This window comes from Haliotis rubra, unplaced genomic scaffold (genome assembly GCF_003918875.1).
Source record: "Haliotis rubra isolate DU_JTF1 unplaced genomic scaffold, ASM391887v1 Scf326, whole genome shotgun sequence".
Lineage (NCBI taxonomy): Eukaryota > Metazoa > Mollusca > Gastropoda > Lepetellida > Haliotidae > Haliotis > Haliotis rubra.
Window position 1 is genome coordinate 844,332 of NW_025766998.1, and position 19,033 is coordinate 863,364.

The 19,033-nt window shown below is 39.8% G+C and overlaps 1 protein-coding gene and 1 long non-coding RNA gene across 2 annotated transcripts; both read left to right on the forward strand.

Moving 5' to 3' along the window:
* Nucleotides 1-9,011: 9,011 nt before the first annotated feature.
* On the forward strand, nucleotides 9,012-10,000 carry LOC124283969. Its single transcript, XR_006900443.1, has 2 exons — nucleotides 9,012-9,378; nucleotides 9,807-10,000. It is a non-coding gene; the product is annotated as an uncharacterized LOC124283969 (long non-coding RNA).
* Nucleotides 10,001-14,544: 4,544 nt separating this feature from the next.
* LOC124283968 (ankyrin repeat domain-containing protein 9-like) lies at nucleotides 14,545-16,500 on the forward strand. The gene has a single exon (XM_046720017.1). It carries the CDS (start codon nucleotides 14,680-14,682, stop codon nucleotides 15,460-15,462), a length of 783 nt encoding a protein of 260 aa, XP_046575973.1. The 5' UTR covers nucleotides 14,545-14,679; the 3' UTR covers nucleotides 15,463-16,500.
* The last annotated feature ends 2,533 nt before the right edge of the window (nucleotides 16,501-19,033 follow it).

The following is a 19,033-nucleotide window of genomic DNA, read 5'->3' on the forward strand; positions in this document are numbered from 1 at the left end:
TGGAATCAGAGGCCCAGATAAGCTGCGTATCCGGGTAAAATACGCATAGAAAATTTCCAATTACGCATTGAAAAATAATTGTTGCGTACCAATTACGCATTTACAATGTTAGATACACAAAAAGTTTAAAACAAATGCGTACGGAATATATTTATAAAAATCGCTTGCGTAATGAAAAAGACATCGATTGCTATCAAGTTGTACTATTAGTATAGGACTAGTATTGTGCTGTCAGTATTGGATAAGTGATGTTTTTATGAAATCATTTCCATTATATTTAAGTTGGTTTTGATTAGGTATGACATGAGGCAGAACATACCTGCTTAGTAAACTTACTCAATGACATATATACTTAGGTGAGTAAAATGACTGAAATACGCACATATTTGAAAGCAGTGGGTAACGGAAAATGAAATACCCACTTAACATTCATAATACCCACTCCAAAAAATTACAGTGGGTATAGTACCCACATGAGCTAAATCTTATCTGGAGCTCTGTGGAATATTGGTAAGACGGCATCAAACCATATACAATCACTGACATCATGAGACACAACAAAATATATACAACATCTATATTTACAAAGTAAATACTGCAACAACTGCTATTTCAGTTAATTGCAAATGGGAAAGGAACTTGCAGTTGCTTGCATTTTGTCCTCCAGTCATTTGGAGAGATTTTAGAAACACTAGTCTTGATTCATTGTTGCTGTCATGTGTGGTAGATAGTGTTTTGTCAAACCCTGGGCCTCAACAACCTATAGTTGGTTGCAAGGTTAGATGGTTACCATGGTTACCAGATATGTATATATGTTGTGTATTTGCCATAAAAGTTACAGGCCCAGCATTGTTGTGGAACACGAGTCGCGATGTTGTACATATCATGAAATACGAATATCTGAGAATACATATCACAATACACCATGTGGTGTATTAATGATTAAAGAGATGTATTCGTGTTTATGAACATAGTCTTTTGTGTTGTGGGTGGCTGAAATTGACACATTCAGTGTGCTGTATCCGCCCTAGGAGCAAGCATCTTGACCCATAGCAAGAGTTGTAATGTGTCACCTTATCGTTACACCCCCAGAAGCTAGGACCATGATATTCCAGAAGGAAAATGAGTTCATATTGTACTTCGAATATTCACCATGCTTGCTTTCAACTTGTATTGGGTTTGAATTGAGTTTTTATGATGAGGTTATCTTGTGCTTTTTGGGCACAAATCTTAACTCGCTTCTTCTAAGTGGTCTCAGAACCACACCTGTGGTAGGTCTATTAGGTAAGGGAATCAGATCGCTGTATGGAATGGTGCCGTAATCTTTCAAGGCCAGACTGATTTTTATAACTTGTGCTTAAGAATCTGCTGACTCCCGAAACAGATTGTATATATTCCAGTGACCAGAAATGTGTAAAATGTGAAAGAAACCACTTATCCTCAACATAATTACATTTTCTGCAAATATTATAATTAAAACCTGTTTCAAGTTTATTTTTAGACTTTCAAACATAACAAATAGACAGCTATGTTCTACAACCCAAACGAGGTAACTTTAAAGTTGTTTCTTTATATATTCCTCAGACTCCCATGTTTTTATTGCCTACCTACCATATATTACTGTCTATAAGCCGAATTTTGAGGACCCCAAAAATATGTCTGTAGAAGGGGGTCGTCTTTTCTATGAGATAGAATTTCACGGAAATATTTTTTAGCTCACCAGTGCCCTGCCAGGACGATGTTACAGGTTACCGGTACATCTGCCAGGATGTTTGCCATGATTACAGCGTTTATGTTGTAAATGATGAATAAACTACACATTAACCTGTATGTTTTCATTATTTCAACATATTATTACATTTTAGTCATTATGACATTTATCGTACAATCAGCTGTGCACACGTTTCCCGGCTATCAAGTTCAAACATGCACAATAATATAACGGGATGAAATCTGACGGCTTATGCACGAAACATACCATTGAGTCAGCTGATTTTAAGGGTCAAGTTTGGGGGTCGGCTTATTTATGGGGTCGGCTTATAGACAGTAATATACTGTACCTAACACATTAAGGAAATACAAAAGAATGCTGGAAAATGGATATAATTATGCTTTCCACTTGTTGGCTCCAAAATCTGAAGACGCCTGATTGGCTTATGGTGGGGAAAATAAATTCAAGTACAATATTTGATTTTGTCCTGAAATGTAATAAGAACAGACTGTTCTGATATAATATCAGTGACACCATCAGTTATTCTGGAGTCAGATAGTAACCAAGCATGTTGGAAAGGATTATGATGTTATGATTTGAGATAATAAAAACAGATATACTCTTTTGAGTAGCATTTATGTTTAGTTAGGTCTTCAAAAAAAACCAATCCAAATGTGACAATCGGTTTGTGGAAGTTGTAAAATGAAACGGGTTCAAGTCAGGTTCCATTTTATACAGTGTGTACTTCCCAACACCTTATAGTGATATTCTGTTCCTGTGGAGGAGAAGTGGGTATTACTATATAACTGAAGCATTTATTTGTAACTAGGGGTGTTGCGATACGCGAATGTATCGAAGCATCGATACATTTTTTACTGACGATACGATACGCGATACATGCTTGCGTGTATCGATTCCTATTTTAAAACTTTATTGATTCAAATTTGTATGCTATATCCATCTCCTTCAAAGTCTTGATAGTAAAATTATGCGAGATCGCTCCGATAAATAGATGTAGCTAGCTTTACTTAAAAAATAGTTGGAAACTAACAGCTTTTGTGATTGGCTAGACTATTTTGATGGACCAATCAGCGAGCACGTACGTTGCCGGTAAGGTAATGCTATGAAAAGGCGTGAAACTTATGTATCGCGATACGTAGCGTATCGTGACCTTAAAATCGTGATACGTATCGTATCGTGAGATTGGTGTATCGTGACACCCCCTATTTGTGACTTTATTCGTCAGTAGTGAAAGGTCTACACATCTAAATTTTTGTTCTGTGCTTTGTAACAATAAAATATGTGAGTAACCCTTTTAAATGTTGAGTAGCATATATGATTGTACACAGGATACTGCTTTCTGTAGACATAATGTCTATATTTATTGTCACAAGTGGAAATATTTTCTTATTTGGCGGTTGACCAATCTCTCGTGTAGGAAAATGTACTACAACAGTCTACGCAGTTAAGTTATGTTGAGTTGATCTAACACAACTTTACCTTTCATCATCATGATCATGTCTCACCTTCACTAACAAAGCAAATAGAATTTGCTACAGAATACATTTGCTAATAAAGTTGATGCTGCAAATGTCACCCCCCTCGTCCTTGTTCTACATACACTGGTCAGAATATGTGGTCCCACAAACACGAGGGATGTTTAAGCTTACTTGGTTTCAGACCTAACAACAGAAAAATACTGATAAAAGTGGATTTATGAGAATAACTTTACTTGGAAAGATTGTAGGTAGATAGTATGGCCGAGTGGTAGAAGCACTGGCTTGTCATTGTCAAAGACTGGCTTTGATTTCATCCATATTGAACCCATCCAGGAATGGTGAAATGTGTGGTGCTGTGTTATAACAGCGTTATACCCTGGAGCCTAATAGCCAACCAGTATAGTGCCAAAATTTAGAAGATACATATTCACTTGGTATCCCAGATCTAGTGCCCATATCAGTTTTGCTGTTTCACAAGTAATAAGTTGATATCTCTGCGTTTTGTTTTCAATCACTGATTATTATTGATGAAAAAAATATGGTGAATATTTTTTTCCTCTTACCTTCCAATTTCATATTTGTGATGCCAATAATGTCCAAAGGGACGATTTCATTTCATATATGTACCCTATCAGGGGCTGGTACTGGTATTCTTACAAGTGGCATAACATTGTGTTCACTCAAGTCAAAAAGGAAATATTTTGGTGGGAGTTGTGATACAGATCTTAGCTGTCTATGTTCTGTTACCAGAGAGACACTGCAGACCATGATCCCATTGTACAAAACAACTTTAGCACTACCATTTCACTAGACTACAAAGTGCTGAGGTGATGAGCGCTAATTTTGCTTTGTACAACCACACCCCTATCAGTTGTCAATCTGTTAATATAACATTTCCCTGTCAGAGGTTTGAGCATACCATCACAGCTGGCACACAGCCAAGTACCATTGACAGGATGCGAAGGAAGAGAACTAACAACTTCTCACTATTGTATATTATTCAGCTTTGCTTAAATGTATTCCAAAGAGTATCAAATAACACGCAGGTTTGAAAAGTAGGATTAACATAAATGCTTCAATTTATTTTTTGTCTGACTATACTTTTTGCTCCATTTTTTTCATGAGGGGTCTAGTCATCAAATTGCGATACCTTGTTACACAAAGTTGCATGAACCCAACTTGTGTGTCATCCTTCCCCTCCAATAGTAGCAAGCAAGGCAGTACCACATCTCTTGCCCAGGTCGTCACGATATGGCTGAAATATTGCCGATGTGACGTTAATTCTTAACTCACTCACTCGCTCTCTTGCCCAGAACCATCTCCATGGAAAGCCAGACAAATGTAATTCCCTGTGTAGTGGATTTACCCTTGAATGCTAAAATGCCAGTTTCTTTAAACATTGGTTCTGGCAGTTCATGGTTGCGGACACTGGTGGTCCACTGATGCTAATTTGTTGTTCACATTTTACTGCATGTCATTTCATTTTATTTTTCATCTGTTCGCATGCTTGGATTTAAGTATATTTTGTTGCTGTAATTGACTAGCTGAGAGGACTTGGTTTGTTGTTTATGTTTACCTTGGTTGTATGATCGCTTCATATCATGATCCACGTGTGGACTGTTCATTCAGTTGTGAGCAGGGACATTCAGATCAGTACCAGTATTTGATGGAAACATGTTTTGGAGAATGTGTGGATAATATTTTTTTCAAATATTTTTTGCTACATTCACATAAGCAAAAGATGAAAGATTAAGCCTGTAAGTACTTCCTATATATTTTATTCCAGTGTAATTGATAATTGATAGCCCAGTGGATAGAGTGTTCGCTTGTTGTGACTAATGTTTGGGTTTGTCTCCAAATGGTAGTCTCTTTTCACTCACCCTGATGTTTCTTTAGTTATGCTTAAAGCAGTGTCGGACACAACCAACCAACTCACTCTCTGCAGCACAGCGCTGTTCAACAGCTCAGGGGTGGAAATAACTTTAAAATTGCTAGTGTACTCCGGTACCGTGGCACATGTAAAACCACTTGCCCTGATAATTTTTCCACTATACCGGCCGTTTTCTTGTTGATTTTTTTAAATAAACAACATAATTAATATTGGAAAGTCAACTGGACACCTGTACAGTGTGATATACAAATTTGCTAGCCCAACAGAAAAAAACACTGGACTCGGGCGTCGGGCAATGGGTTATTTCCAGCCCTGCAGCTCCAATGTTCGTAGCCTGTACAGAGCAGACTCTAAAGGTTGGTTTGAGTCCTGTATAATGTACTGGTAGATAACGGTATATCCACCACCCAGTGAATATAGTCTCGGAAGTAATGAAACTATTGGTTGCACATGGGTAGAACATCATGTGTCTGGGCTATATATGTTTTTGTTTCAGTAACCAAGGAAGTACTACTAGCTGATGCATTGTAACCTGTCTGTGCTTTTATATATGATTCTTTGAAGCACGTTTAGAAGTCAGTAAATGTCCTCTAATGAACTTTGAGAAACAACTCTAATGGTGTTCCTGGGAGGTCTGGAGGAATGCTGAGAATGTTCTGTAACCTATTTTTGCTGCTTCTGTTTCTTGTAGGCATGCCTACATCCATACTCATGTCTAATATTTTCATAATTATTACTTATTGTCATTGACAATGTAAGATTTTTTTCTGGTTTGCCATTTGTTTGTTTTTAATTGCTATGGAAGAATACTGTGCTAATTGAATCATTATCAAATTCATGGAAAATAACATTGAATATTTTCAACATCATGTCCATTGTTTCTTTCACATGCTGTTCATGTATATCCTCCATTGAAGCCAACTTTTCTGGGTGGTCTTTATTTTGCTGCTTTGTGTCCTTCTATAGCAGAACAAAAACAAGAACTTACTTTATGTAACTAGCTTTTGGTAGTTCCATAAATGAGTACCAGAGCACATTAACTGGCTGACCTTCACATTGGTTGACAGTATTTGTACCAGATGTTTTGATACATAACTCGCAGCAACCCAAGCTGACTAATGTTGGTACGATGGTCAGACTTGCTGACTTGGTTGATGTATGTCATTGTATCATGATTACAGGGAATGATGCTCATGATGTCAATCACTTGATTGTCTGACCCAGACTTGATTATTTACTGACTTCTATCTAAAACTGGATTGGATTGTTGCATTTAAACAACAAACAAATGTTATAATGTACACTAAATTCTACCTATGTTTTGTAAATATAAGGTTCCTTCTCGTTAAGTAATATGAACACAAGTTCAGATATCTCTAATTGATAATCTTACATCATACGGCCAGCTGGCCATAGCAGATTGACCTTTTGTCCAGATAATCCACGGGACAAGAATCTTACAAGGCTGAGATAGATTATGAATGCAATTGTATTATGATAAGAAGGCTTGATTGATGAAATCTGTCCGCTGTGAATAGTCTTCGTTAACACTGCTTCATTGCAAGGGAGGTCTTTGCCACTCTTTAACCTGACCATTCCATAATCTGTGGTAGACTGGTTGAATCAGGTTTACCCAGATTAGTCCTTGATTTATCAGCGCCATCTCTGTCTACCTGTATGTCTAACACAATAGCCGAAGACCCGGGTTCGAATCCCCACATGGGCACAATGTGTGAAGCCCATTTCTTGTGTCCCCAGCCGTGATGTTGCTGGAATATTGCTAAAAGCAGCGTAAAACCAAACTCAGTCAGTCTAACACAGTAGTGGCGGTGGGGTAGCCTAATGGTTAAAGTGTCTGCTCGTTACGCTGAAGACCAAGGTTCGATTCCCACATGGGTACAATGTGTGAAGCCCATTTCTGGTGTTCCCGGTGGATATTGCTGGAATATTGCTAAAAGCGTCGTAAAACCATCCTCTCACTCACTCGCATCATGAAAGTCAGTTTCAGTTATATTGATCAAAAGAAGTTAAAGTCCACTGATTCTTTCATATTATTGTGGTTAATCTGTCCAGGAATAACCAGGTAACAGTATACATGTGATATGATAAAATTGGGTTGTCCTTTACAGTGAGTGAGTGAGTTAAGTTATACCATGCACTCAGTAATATTCCAACTACATGTTGACAGTCTGTAAGTGAGTGAGTCTGGACCAGACAACCCAGTGATCAACAGCATGAGCATTGATCTACGCAATTGAGATACAATGACATGTCAACCAAGTCAGCAAGCCTGACCACCCCATCCCATTAGTCGCCTCTCAGGACAAGCTTGGGTTACTGAAAACCAAATCTAACCAGGATCTTCATAGGTATGTCCTTTTACATGGAATGATAGATTAGCTTTGGTTCTACAAAAGAATCAGTTGGTCCTTTAGTTCTTTTGAGTAGTATATCCTGTTCCTCCATCAGCCCATCAATGTGAAGCCATGCCCTGTGTTGTGGGACGTTTTCTCCCATGGTGGGGAGTCCTCTGTGATTGACTGCTGCCCCCTGTCAGACCACCCATTGATCTTGTAACATGACATCATCTAATTCCACCTGCCATCACTGACATGTTGTAGGTACTGGGTTGGGGAGGTGCAAGTGTTTGTTATTAAAGGGCTGTATTCACAAAGGGATCTCAGTGCTGACTGTTGTATGTCTTTTAACATGTTAGATTTTGATACCTTCAGTGCTTAGATTGTTTTGCCAATACAGTCCCAAAATACTGTTTCTCAAAGCAATCTTAGAGCTATGGCAGATGTAAGTCTATTTTCATCTTACAGCTAAGATTCTTTTGTGAATATGGTCCCATTCTCTGATTAAGGCTTGTGTTGAACTAACCTTAGTACTGCCAATGACAAATTTTTGAGTAAATGTAGAAGATGAAATGAGTTTGTTGGTTTATATGTCATTTTGGTTGTAAGTACAAAGATCACATTGAGAAACAGGCCACATGTTTCAGGCTTTTTTCAGGGTTTGTAATGATTCATGTCCAACAAAAGGACAAAAGCTCTAGGCCAACCTGTATATTTGATCCTTGTTATAAAATAGTATTTGCTTATGACCTCAAAAGCCTGTTACACAAAGCAGTCTTAATGCTACCACTGATGTAGGCCTAAGTATGAGGCTTGCAGCAGTTAATTTGTAGTGCGAGGATCACTTTGTGAAACTGAGTCCAACTTAGGTTTACAGTAATTACAACTAAGATCAGTTTGTACAGATGGAACCATTCTGTTTACCATGTTGCTATATCATTGTGTGGAAGTCTGCAATGGTTTGCCTGCACCAGACCTTGATAACCTAGAGCTCCATCCACTAACCCACTCATCTCACACTCATGCATCAGAAGGGATGACTGATGTGGTTGATCCTTCTGCAGTGAAGATTCCCAGGGAAAGTTCTTGTACAGATAAGATATACATCTACCTTGTGAGGTGGCCCAAATGACCAGGTGATTACCTCAACAGACTCATTACTTGGCTTAGAATTTCTCCTCGTATTCTTAAAAAAGAATTGGATTGTGAGTTGGTATTGTTAATTTATGCATTATCTGCCTGTGGTATACGGCAGTTATCCAACCTCACTGATAAATGTTCTAGAGGTCTGTTTATGAGATACATGTGCATATATTACTCAACAGGGGTTTCCACTTGGGCCACTAGGTTCTTTCAAGTTGCTATAGTTAATATGTCATGACTAGATTAACTACAGCAATATGTAAGAATTAGGTGATCTGTATGCTCTTTGGAATGGTAGAATACAAAAAAAATATGCTGCTCCACTTTTGAAAGGGATGTTTCTCTTATTCAGGCTTGAGACAGAGATGCCACACTGAGTCTTTGCCAAGCATTTAGAAGTTGGAAGACCATGGAAGTTTATGGATAACAACTACTTGTTTTTTAACAAAGAATAAAGAAATTGTTATCCATAAAAAGTGTTGTTTATGTCCAGTAATATATATTGCCTTGAGGTTTGATTCCTTTTTGAGATGAACTCGAGCACCTCTTTTTTTGTAACAGACCAAAATATTTAATGATCACTAGGTTTCTCTGTCAAAAGTTGAGTAGTATATGTCTTAAGTAGGTAACTGAATAAGAAATTTAGGATGGGACAAAATGTTTGACATCAGGTGTTTATATTGGAAGAAATGAGTGCCAAGTACTGTGTAGGCTGGGGCTACAGGGACTGTGTAGGCTGGGGCTACAGGGACTGTGTAGGCTGGGGCTACAGGGACTGTGTAGGCTGGGGCTACAGGGACTGTGTAGGCTGGGGCTACAGGGACTGTGTAGGCTGGGGCTACAGGGACTGTGTAGGGGACTGTGCAGGCTGGGGGCTACAGGGAGGGACTGTGTAGGCTGGGGCTACAGGACTGTGTAGGCTGGGGCTACAGGGACTGTGTAGGCTGGGGCTACAGGGACTGTGCAGGCTGGGGCTACAGGGACTGTGTAGGCTGGGGCTACAGGGACTGTAGGCTGGGGCTACAGGGACTGTGTAGGCTGGGGCTACAGGGACTGTGTAGGCTGGGGCTACAGGGACTGTGTAGGCTGGGGCTACAGGGACTGTGTAGGCTGGGGCTACAGGGACTGTGTAGGCTGGGGCTACAGGGACTGTGTAGGCTGGGGCTACAGGGACTGTGTGGACTGGGGCTACAGGGACTGTGTAGGCTGGGATACAGGGGCCCTCACTGTGCCATGTTATATAGAGATTTATTGTACAGAGGCTATTTTGTCTAAGACAAGTGTATTGAGAAAAATTATTCTGTTTTGATACAGGAATGATCAAGCATTTGGTTGTAGATAGCTAGAATAAGCTTAGCTGTAAATATGTTAGCTATGCAATAAAAAGATATGAACTGGTGATACTGGTTTGTTTTCAGTGTTGTGATTTGCTTGTTCGGGGGTGCAAGGATGAATAGTTTTTGTGAAAGCCTTGGTTCAAAAGGACCCCCTCAGCGTTTAAATGTGGATCTCACAATGGGTACATGTAAGGTTACAGAGAACCTCTTATTGTGTATGTTTGAAGTTTGTTTATGAGTCATTTATGTTTGCCTAAAGTGTGCCTAACTCAAATGCTCTGTACTCCATGTTGAAATGGCCACAACACCCCCTGATGTTGATTGTATGTGGGTACAATCTGTGATGAATCAAGTTAGAGCTATCTTCAACAACACATGCTTGTGAGAGACATCTGGATCCAGTAGCCAGGTTCCCGGACTTGGTTGATGCATGGCATGGTATCTCAGTGATGTCCATGATGCCAGTCACTGGATTATCTGGTCCAGTCTTCATTATTAACAGACCACTGACATGTTGAACATTTCTGTGTGTTGCATTAAAAACAAACTTAGTAAGTATTCAGTTCCATCTTCTATACAGGATTGAGTGGGACACTGGACACAGATTGATATGGTCCAATAGTTCTGTGCTACAATGAATTGGATTTCACATCTCCCTTTAAAACCCCTTGCTTAGCATGTATAACTAACACCATAGGGCATACTTTCTGGTTTATGGACATTAATATTTTAAAGTATTTAAAGATGGCATCTTTTTTGTTTCAAGGGTCTCATAGGCTCAAATCAGCATCTACTAACAAGATGAGTACGAAATGATGCCATTCCTCAACATCCACAGTGGTGCACACATCTCCCCGCCCTTGTCCTGAAAGTTTATTAAATGAGCATTGAAACTCACTCACACTCCACCCCCACCCCCTTTCTCAATAAGCTGTACCCTGCTCTATGTAGCCTGATTTACTGTATGAATAGAATCAGTCACAGTGTTCTGTGAATACTGACCAGTCAAAGCTATCCTGAATGTTTGATAAATACACATTCAAAACAGCTATGTGTGTATGTTTTAGAAGCAGAACAGGGGTCTGTGGTAGCCCATCCAAGACCTGTTTCACTTCCAGTATTCCCCCCTCATCAAGCTCACACGGTATGATATACTTGAAGTATTATTCAAAGCCTATATCCGAGTTGCCATGGTTATTTAGGTTACCTAGGCAATGTTGTATATTTACGGATTTAGGTGGTAACGTTAATTAAACATGTTAATACAGGCGCATCAAACAATGCACTCAGGCATTATCTGTGTAATTAACTCCATTAACGCTATATACTGAGCTGCGATCATGCCTCGTGTAATTTACCAACTTGCGTTAATCAGTGAGATTTGAGCCCGTACCCTTTGATCAATTACCGAGTTATTGTCTTTAATTCGATGTTCATGTGAAAACTCTGTAATTAACGGTCGATGTGTATGGCGTGGGAGGTGAGGTGAAATTGGGTTTTACGTCGTGCTTGAGAATATTTCGCTTATATGACGACGTGCATGCGTGTGTATGTGTATGTGCGGCTGCTTGTACTAGCCCAGACTTAAGCTGGTTTTATAGTGCTAGCCCACTGAGATACCATGCCACAGTGAAGCATGAATACCCAACTCAGACACATTATACTGACTCCGAGCCGACCAGTCCATGATGTACCCATTAATGCCGAGCGCCAGGCAGGGACCAACAAGTACCATATTTAAACGTCTTTTGGCTTGACGCGGTCGGGGATCGAACCCGCAACCTTCCGCTCTCCGGGCGGACGCTCTAACCACTACACCACGGAGGCGGTCGTATGGCGTCTGAACGTATTGCTTCTTGAAACATAGACGTCTACATAGCGTGTGTTTAATAGGAGAAATATTGCAATAACAGTCATGAAACATGCTTGGAACACACATACGCACTACACCAATCGCGGAGATAATCCTCATGATATTGGTCACTGGATTGTCTGGTCCAGATACGATTATTTACAGACAGCCGCCATATAGCTGGAATGTTGATGAGTGCGGGGTTAAACATCAGACAAGCAAACACACAAGTACGTACGCACGCAGGTACACGCACGTATGTATGTACACCTGAAAGAGATGGAAGCGCCATTCCTTCCTTACATAACTGACTCCAATATTATTTACGCTTATGAAGGTATAAATCTAACAATGATGAACGCAACACCCGGATACATGGCGGGTGAGATAGGGTCAAGGCCGTGTACATATATAAGTAGAGTGTACCGGAATTTTCCCATGCAGCAATGCACGGAAACTTACTATCATATTGTCTTACTTTTGATCGTCGTGCACTTTGTCTATGCCGCCCGAGTTTACGGCGTAAATACACACAACATTACGTGAAAATCCAGATGGCAAGCATATATGTTTCAATGCTTAGCCAACACGTGGTTTTAGCATTGACTGGAATAATTAAAGGGAGACTTGACCGTGGCGTAATGACAGGTAAACATCACGCAGATTAATGATGTGTATATACCAGCAGTTACTGGTTCCCTTGGTTACCTTAGATACAAAGTTACAATGTCTCAGTTTCACGGTTCTCAGGCACAAAAGGTCTCAGTTCTACGCATGATCTTCACCGCAATGTCTCATTACGATGTCTCAGTTCAACACACGACAATGCCCTGTTTAGATCAAAGACAGTGCCCCTTTAAAATTATAACACCACTTTCTCTGCAAGATATACGCATACCTCATTAAGAGCACACTATATTATCATTAACATTTCTGAAAATCGATTATTTAAAAGTGATCAATGTAGTTAGCAACGTGAGTATGTTCCATAAATCTTATGTCACGAGACACACAGTCATCACGTGACATAATTAGCCCCAAGGACAGCAAATCAGGCAAGGTTGTGTTATGAATTATAGGTGTGACGGCAAATTATTTCAACAAACAGGCTACAAAGACAATCAATTAGAGAAATACCACCACATTATTTTCTCAGTTCGGATCTTTGAATCAAGCACGTCCTTGACCTGTAGACGTAACAGTGAGTGAGTGAATTTGGTTTTACGCCGCTTTTAGCAATATTCCTGCAATATCACGGCGGGGGACACTAGAAATGGGCTTCACACATTGTACCCGGGTCATCAGCGTGATGAGCCAACGATTTAACCACTAGGCTACCCCACCGCCCCATAAACACATGTTAACCGTTAACCTTATCAGCAACAAGTTACCGACACAATACATGCCGTATTAGTATACTGAGGAAACAGACAGGAGACAATCACATCTTCTCTGTGTACTTTAATTTATCCCCAGCTCAATATAAGACTTTATAAGTTTCCCAAGAAACGTGGGGAAGAATTAAGAACATCTTCGTTCATATGTGGGTGGTGGGGTAGCCTAGTGGTTAAAACGTTTGCTCGTCACGCTGAAGACCTGGGTTCGATTCCCCACATGGGTGCAATGTGTGAAGCCCATTTCTGGTGGCCCCGCCGTGATATTGCTGGACATTGTGCTAAAAGCGGCGTCAAACTATACTCACCCACTCACTCTTTCATATGTTGTATTTTCCCCTTCTGTATGGAAATAACAGGATTTATCATTTACAAATTCCTGTATGCATTTCCAGTCATGGGCGTAATGTAACAAGTAGCGTTCAATGGAAATATCCATATGTGCTCTCTCAGCAATTTTCGGCTCAATTTCAAATGCTACGGAATAAAGAGTCTGACCAAAACTAGAAGTGTATGTTTATTTGTGGTCAAACTGTATAGTAATAGTAGCATTCTACCATGACTTCAGTAAATACTGGATTGTGATTGGTTAATTAAAGTCATTCAGAGGTATATGACCACGTTATACACCTCTGATTTTCCAACGGTATTTTATTTATTTATAATCTTAATAATAATAATGGTTATAGTAGAATATACTACGCGTTCGGTTTTGAATTTCGAACGATGTAATAATTCCTCTTTATATTCAAATATACAACGATACAACACACGACCACAGTTCAATACGAGGTGATTCACAGGGACTGTAATCATGCCAATCCGATATTGATCCCACTAATTTGAATATCCAACTTCCTTATTTGGTATCAGTTGAACGCGCAAGGTTGTCATTTTACACGTGTGGTGTAACACGAGGACATGAGTCAGACACAATTCAGTAATCTCTTTGGGGTCGATTGTACATTTAGTTTTTTGAGCCCATTCTGCTTGACTCGATATATTTATTTTGATTGATCATCACCTTGGTTGTCAACGCTAAGTAATATTTTTTCCCGATGAAGACTTTCAATAATGAATTGTCGTCTCTTCCCAGCCGCTTATCAGATCAGTACTTCGTTTCTCCCCCGCTATTTACACAGCACCACTTCTCATCAATATATGTCCCGTCAATTATTTATCAGAATAGAAATATATAACCAAACTAGTCACGACGTGATCCAACAGCTGGCTCTGGGATCGGTTGAAATCAGTAGTAAAAGCATACGATAGACTGCGTGTAAACGCTCAACCAATCAAAAACAACTATTCTGTGACGTCACAGTCAGGTATCGATTCCTTGGCCACAAATGGCCAGCTTAGACTATTTATAGCCTGACACGTGACCAGACGTGTTGTGTTTACTGTTCGACAGGACAGATCTTGTGTACGGGATATTTATTTTCTGGATATAACCCCTTACACTGGATAAAGGGGGTAAGATTGCGGATTCGCGATGTTTAGATTTATAAGCGCAATAAGGAATGGATCTTCTGTTGAAGAAATCGAGCGATGGCGAGTGAAGAGCGATCCTGATATGACCGACGGGGGAGGGGACATATTGTACCCTCCTCTAGAAGCGCTTCGTTTTGCAGTAATGTACAGTCACTTGGATTACGCACGTCATATTCTCCGAACATTTGGTGAGGAAGTTTTGCGAGTGAGTCTGTGCTGTCCTCTTCTCTTATTAGCCGTCAGACTTAACGATGAGGCAATGTTGAAACTGCTTTGCGTGGAGAGCCGGTTAATCGGTGTTAAAGTAAACATAAATTATGTGAACGCCAGAGGTTGTGAACTTATGGAGAATGGAAAGACAGCGCTTCACACTGCAGCCGAGTTGGGATATGTTAACTGTACGAAGATATTACTACAACATGGAGCCAATCCAATCTTGAAAGATTCAACTCTCATGACCCCTTTGGAGAAATCCTGCCGAAAATACCGTGCAACGTTGAACAACCTCAAGTGTTGTGTTGAACTGCTCAAGTGTGAAAAACAGGTTCAACACAAGTTACTTCCCTTGCTTGTAACTCTTCACGACCGAGTTCACGTTGACGGTTTGTGTGATGTGTGTAAACTTGTACCAACTTCGGTCCAACCGAGCAGTTTAGAACACCTTAGTAAATGCAGTATACGTATGGCGATGGGAATACACCTTCCACACGTTGTTAAAACATTGCCGGTGCCATTAATCGTTCGTAAATCCATATCGTTCCAAGACAACGAGGATTGTACATAGCGTATGTGTGTTATGGTTTGATGACTAATTGTTAATCACACAGTTGTGTGTGACGTCAGTGATGATATAGTATTTATGGCACGTCAGTGGGGGAAGTATTGTACATATCATTCGTGTATTTATTGCTCAAAAGCGTCTAGGTCGTACTTATGTTCGTTTAATGTATGTGCTTTTAGTGTATACGAGGGCGAATGCTCCTCTCGTCCAAGAAACACCGTGAGACATACATGTGTGTCTGCAGAAATGCCTTATTTTGAGTAAGGACACGTGTTTTCGAAAACAGTCTCACAACTATGCAAGTTGATACATCTGCTGTCATTTTGAAATACACATATATCTCTCAACTGCAGAAAGTAGCTCAATCCCTATATGTTACGAAGTTGTCTTTCATGATGAACTAGACCTGACTGTTATGTTTCAATATTGAAATTAAATGTAATCTTCGGTGTTATTTGTTAGGCAGTCGGGGGTGTTTGGGTTATACAACTGCCACTTTTGTACATTCATTCGAATGTAGCCAATTTAACGTGATCGATGTAAATATATGTTATTTAAGTAGTTATTTATGATACGATATCATTATCTTTTTTTGTCATTTTAAAGGGGCACTTTTACCCTTTTAGAGTTGTTCTGAGTACATTAGACGTTGTATCACGCTTTCATTTGGATGCAAGATTCGAAGGAGGAATTATGTTATAAATGAACACTCTCACAACCCTTCTCACTGATCATGAAGATTCAAATTGGGCCTAACTTTACAGTTGCATTTTATATATATCTTTAACTGCCATCTTATTCCTAATTTATTAATCATGTTATCACAGAGTACATTTTAAAATTCATTTCGTGTATTTTTAAAACCAGATTATGAGATCTTGTTATTTTCTGTTATTAATTTAATTCTATTTATTATCTTGAAATATTTAGCTCTATACAAGCTTGCAACATCTGTGATGGGGGAATGCTTGAATGTGTTTTTGTTGTTAACTGGGAATGAACTATGGAGATATATACATGAATAAAACAATACTATCAAAACTGGTGTTCAATATACTAGATATTTGAAGCCCAAATCTGGTGGCGCTTTCAACTTAAAGAGGCACATTCAGTGCTTAGTGGACATGGGGAAGCTACCGGAGTTGTGTGCCTTAGCTACCAGGTACTACCCCAGTGAATTTCACCTGTGTGGCGAACTTCTCAGACCTTTGTTTGTTTGTTTATTGTTTAACCCCGCCCTCAGCTCTATTCCAGCTACATGACGGCGGTCTGTAAATAATCGAGTCTGGACCAGACAATCCAGTGATCAATATCATGACCATTGATCTACGCAGCTGGAATACGATGACATGTCAGAGAGCCTGACCAGCCGATTCCGTTAGTCGCCTCTTACGACAAGCATGGGTTGCCGAGGACCTATTCACGGTTCGTCTCAGATGCGAGTCGCTTTCTCTGCCATTTTGAACTGTCACGTTAGATATAACATTGAAATACTGAAACCAAACTCGCTCCCTAGGTTTCAGGAGGGATTATGTTAATCTCAGCAAGGCTATTGGTAATTAACACAATGCTGTAATCGCGCAATGACTCTGCCTGAAACCATGCATGCAGCAATCCCTGATAATCCTACTACTAAGGTACTAATTACACAATTACACAAGGCACTTACTGGTATTACGCAAGGAACAGACGGACATGTAATGGACCTGGGGACTGGACAGCACAGTCCCTCTGGTCAAGCTGTCAGCTGTACGTTGTGTTAAGTGTGATTGAATGAGTTTTGTTCCCTGCTCAATCATTTGTACTAATGTATCATAGTTGATGATGAAATCAGGATATTATATTTATTCCGGAAGTAGAATCAGCAAGCCCTAAAGTAAAGAGGCCCAATGGTTCTACTTCCGTACAATCAACAGAGTGACCAAAACACACAGACAGACAGATTTTATTCAGTAATATTGTCCTACTGGTCCATGTTACAAATGTTGTTACAACATTTTTGTTGTCACGTGGTAAGAACGTAGAAATAATTTATTTAAACACTGTTTCAAACATTCTTGGAAAATACACACTTTCGAAATATTGCTATTGCTTTAACGGTACATCTATTTTGTGAATTCAACATATTTATCATTTGGGATTTCCATACATATTTGCCATCGAGAAATGATCTGAAAACAACCGATCCGATCCGAACGACAAGTTCAATAGCCCTTTCCCGGACTTCAAATACGGATGATGACGATCTAACCATATTGTTTCCTCTTCCGGTCAGGGTGGTGGCGGGGTAACCTAGTGATAAAGGCGTTCGCTCGTCACGCTGAAGACCCGGGTTTGATTCCCCACATGGGCACAATATGTGAAGCCCATTTCTGGTGTCCTCCGCCGTGATATTGTTGGAATATCGTTAAAAGCGGCGTAAAACTAAACTCACTCATCACCTATGCAATCAGTTTAGGACTGGGGTATTAGATTTACCCTTTGTCATTCTAAATGTTGCTTGTTGCTATGAAAAATGTACATTTTCAACGTTAACCAAAGTTCGGTCATGTAGGTTTACATTCAGTGTCTGAGTATCACATAACTAATCACAGCTTAGTAAAAAGATGTCGGATATCTTTGTCTATTCACTATCTTTTACAACGGATTCACAACTCATTCACTATCTTTTACAACGGATTCACGCCCCAGGATGAACATATAGAGACTTCAATTGTGGTAACACATGACATAGGACACTGTGACCGGAAGGTTGTATTGAAGTGTACACGTTTATTTTAATTGACGTACACACAACCATTTAAACGATCTCCGAACTGAAATATTTCAAAAGAACATTTTCGAGATAATGATATTTTCATCTCTGATGGTATGCCATGTTTGGATTATTATTACAGCATAAACGGGTCCTTTCTTCGACCGACTTTGGGCATGTGTACTGATTTACTGGACTAAAAGCATGACGATCACATGCGGACGTAGGCACACCGTCAAGCCAGTAGATATACTGAAGGAAACAAATAAGGGAAAGTCATTGTACACGGTAAACAACACGCACCTGCTCACTGATGAGCGAACACATATAAATAGCACAGGATACTGGTCTCAGGCTCTCTTCATGCGTGCAGATACCATTTAATAGGTGATCATATTGTCTCTGATGCGTGTCTGCTGTCACTTTCACCTCCCTGCAGGGCAAAGAAAAACATTCACCTATATTTGATGGGGGTAAAAATGAAATGATTTTTCGATGACGATGTATGTGCGGATGTTAGATTTATGATTTGAACATTAAAGGAGTAAGTGAGTATGGATTTACACCGTATTTAGCAATATTCCAGCAATATCACGGCGGGGGACACAAAATATGGGCTTCACACATAGTACCCATGTAGGGAATCGAACCCGAGTCTTCAGCGTGATGAGCGGACGCTTTAACCATAAGGCTACCTCACGAGAACCTAAGGGTCAGTAGGTCGACTGGTCTGAGGTTTTGTTTACAAAATGTTCTAATGTTGTGTTTTGGCGATTATTTACGACTAGGTAAAGGTTGGATAGTAGTTTTGTTGTATTT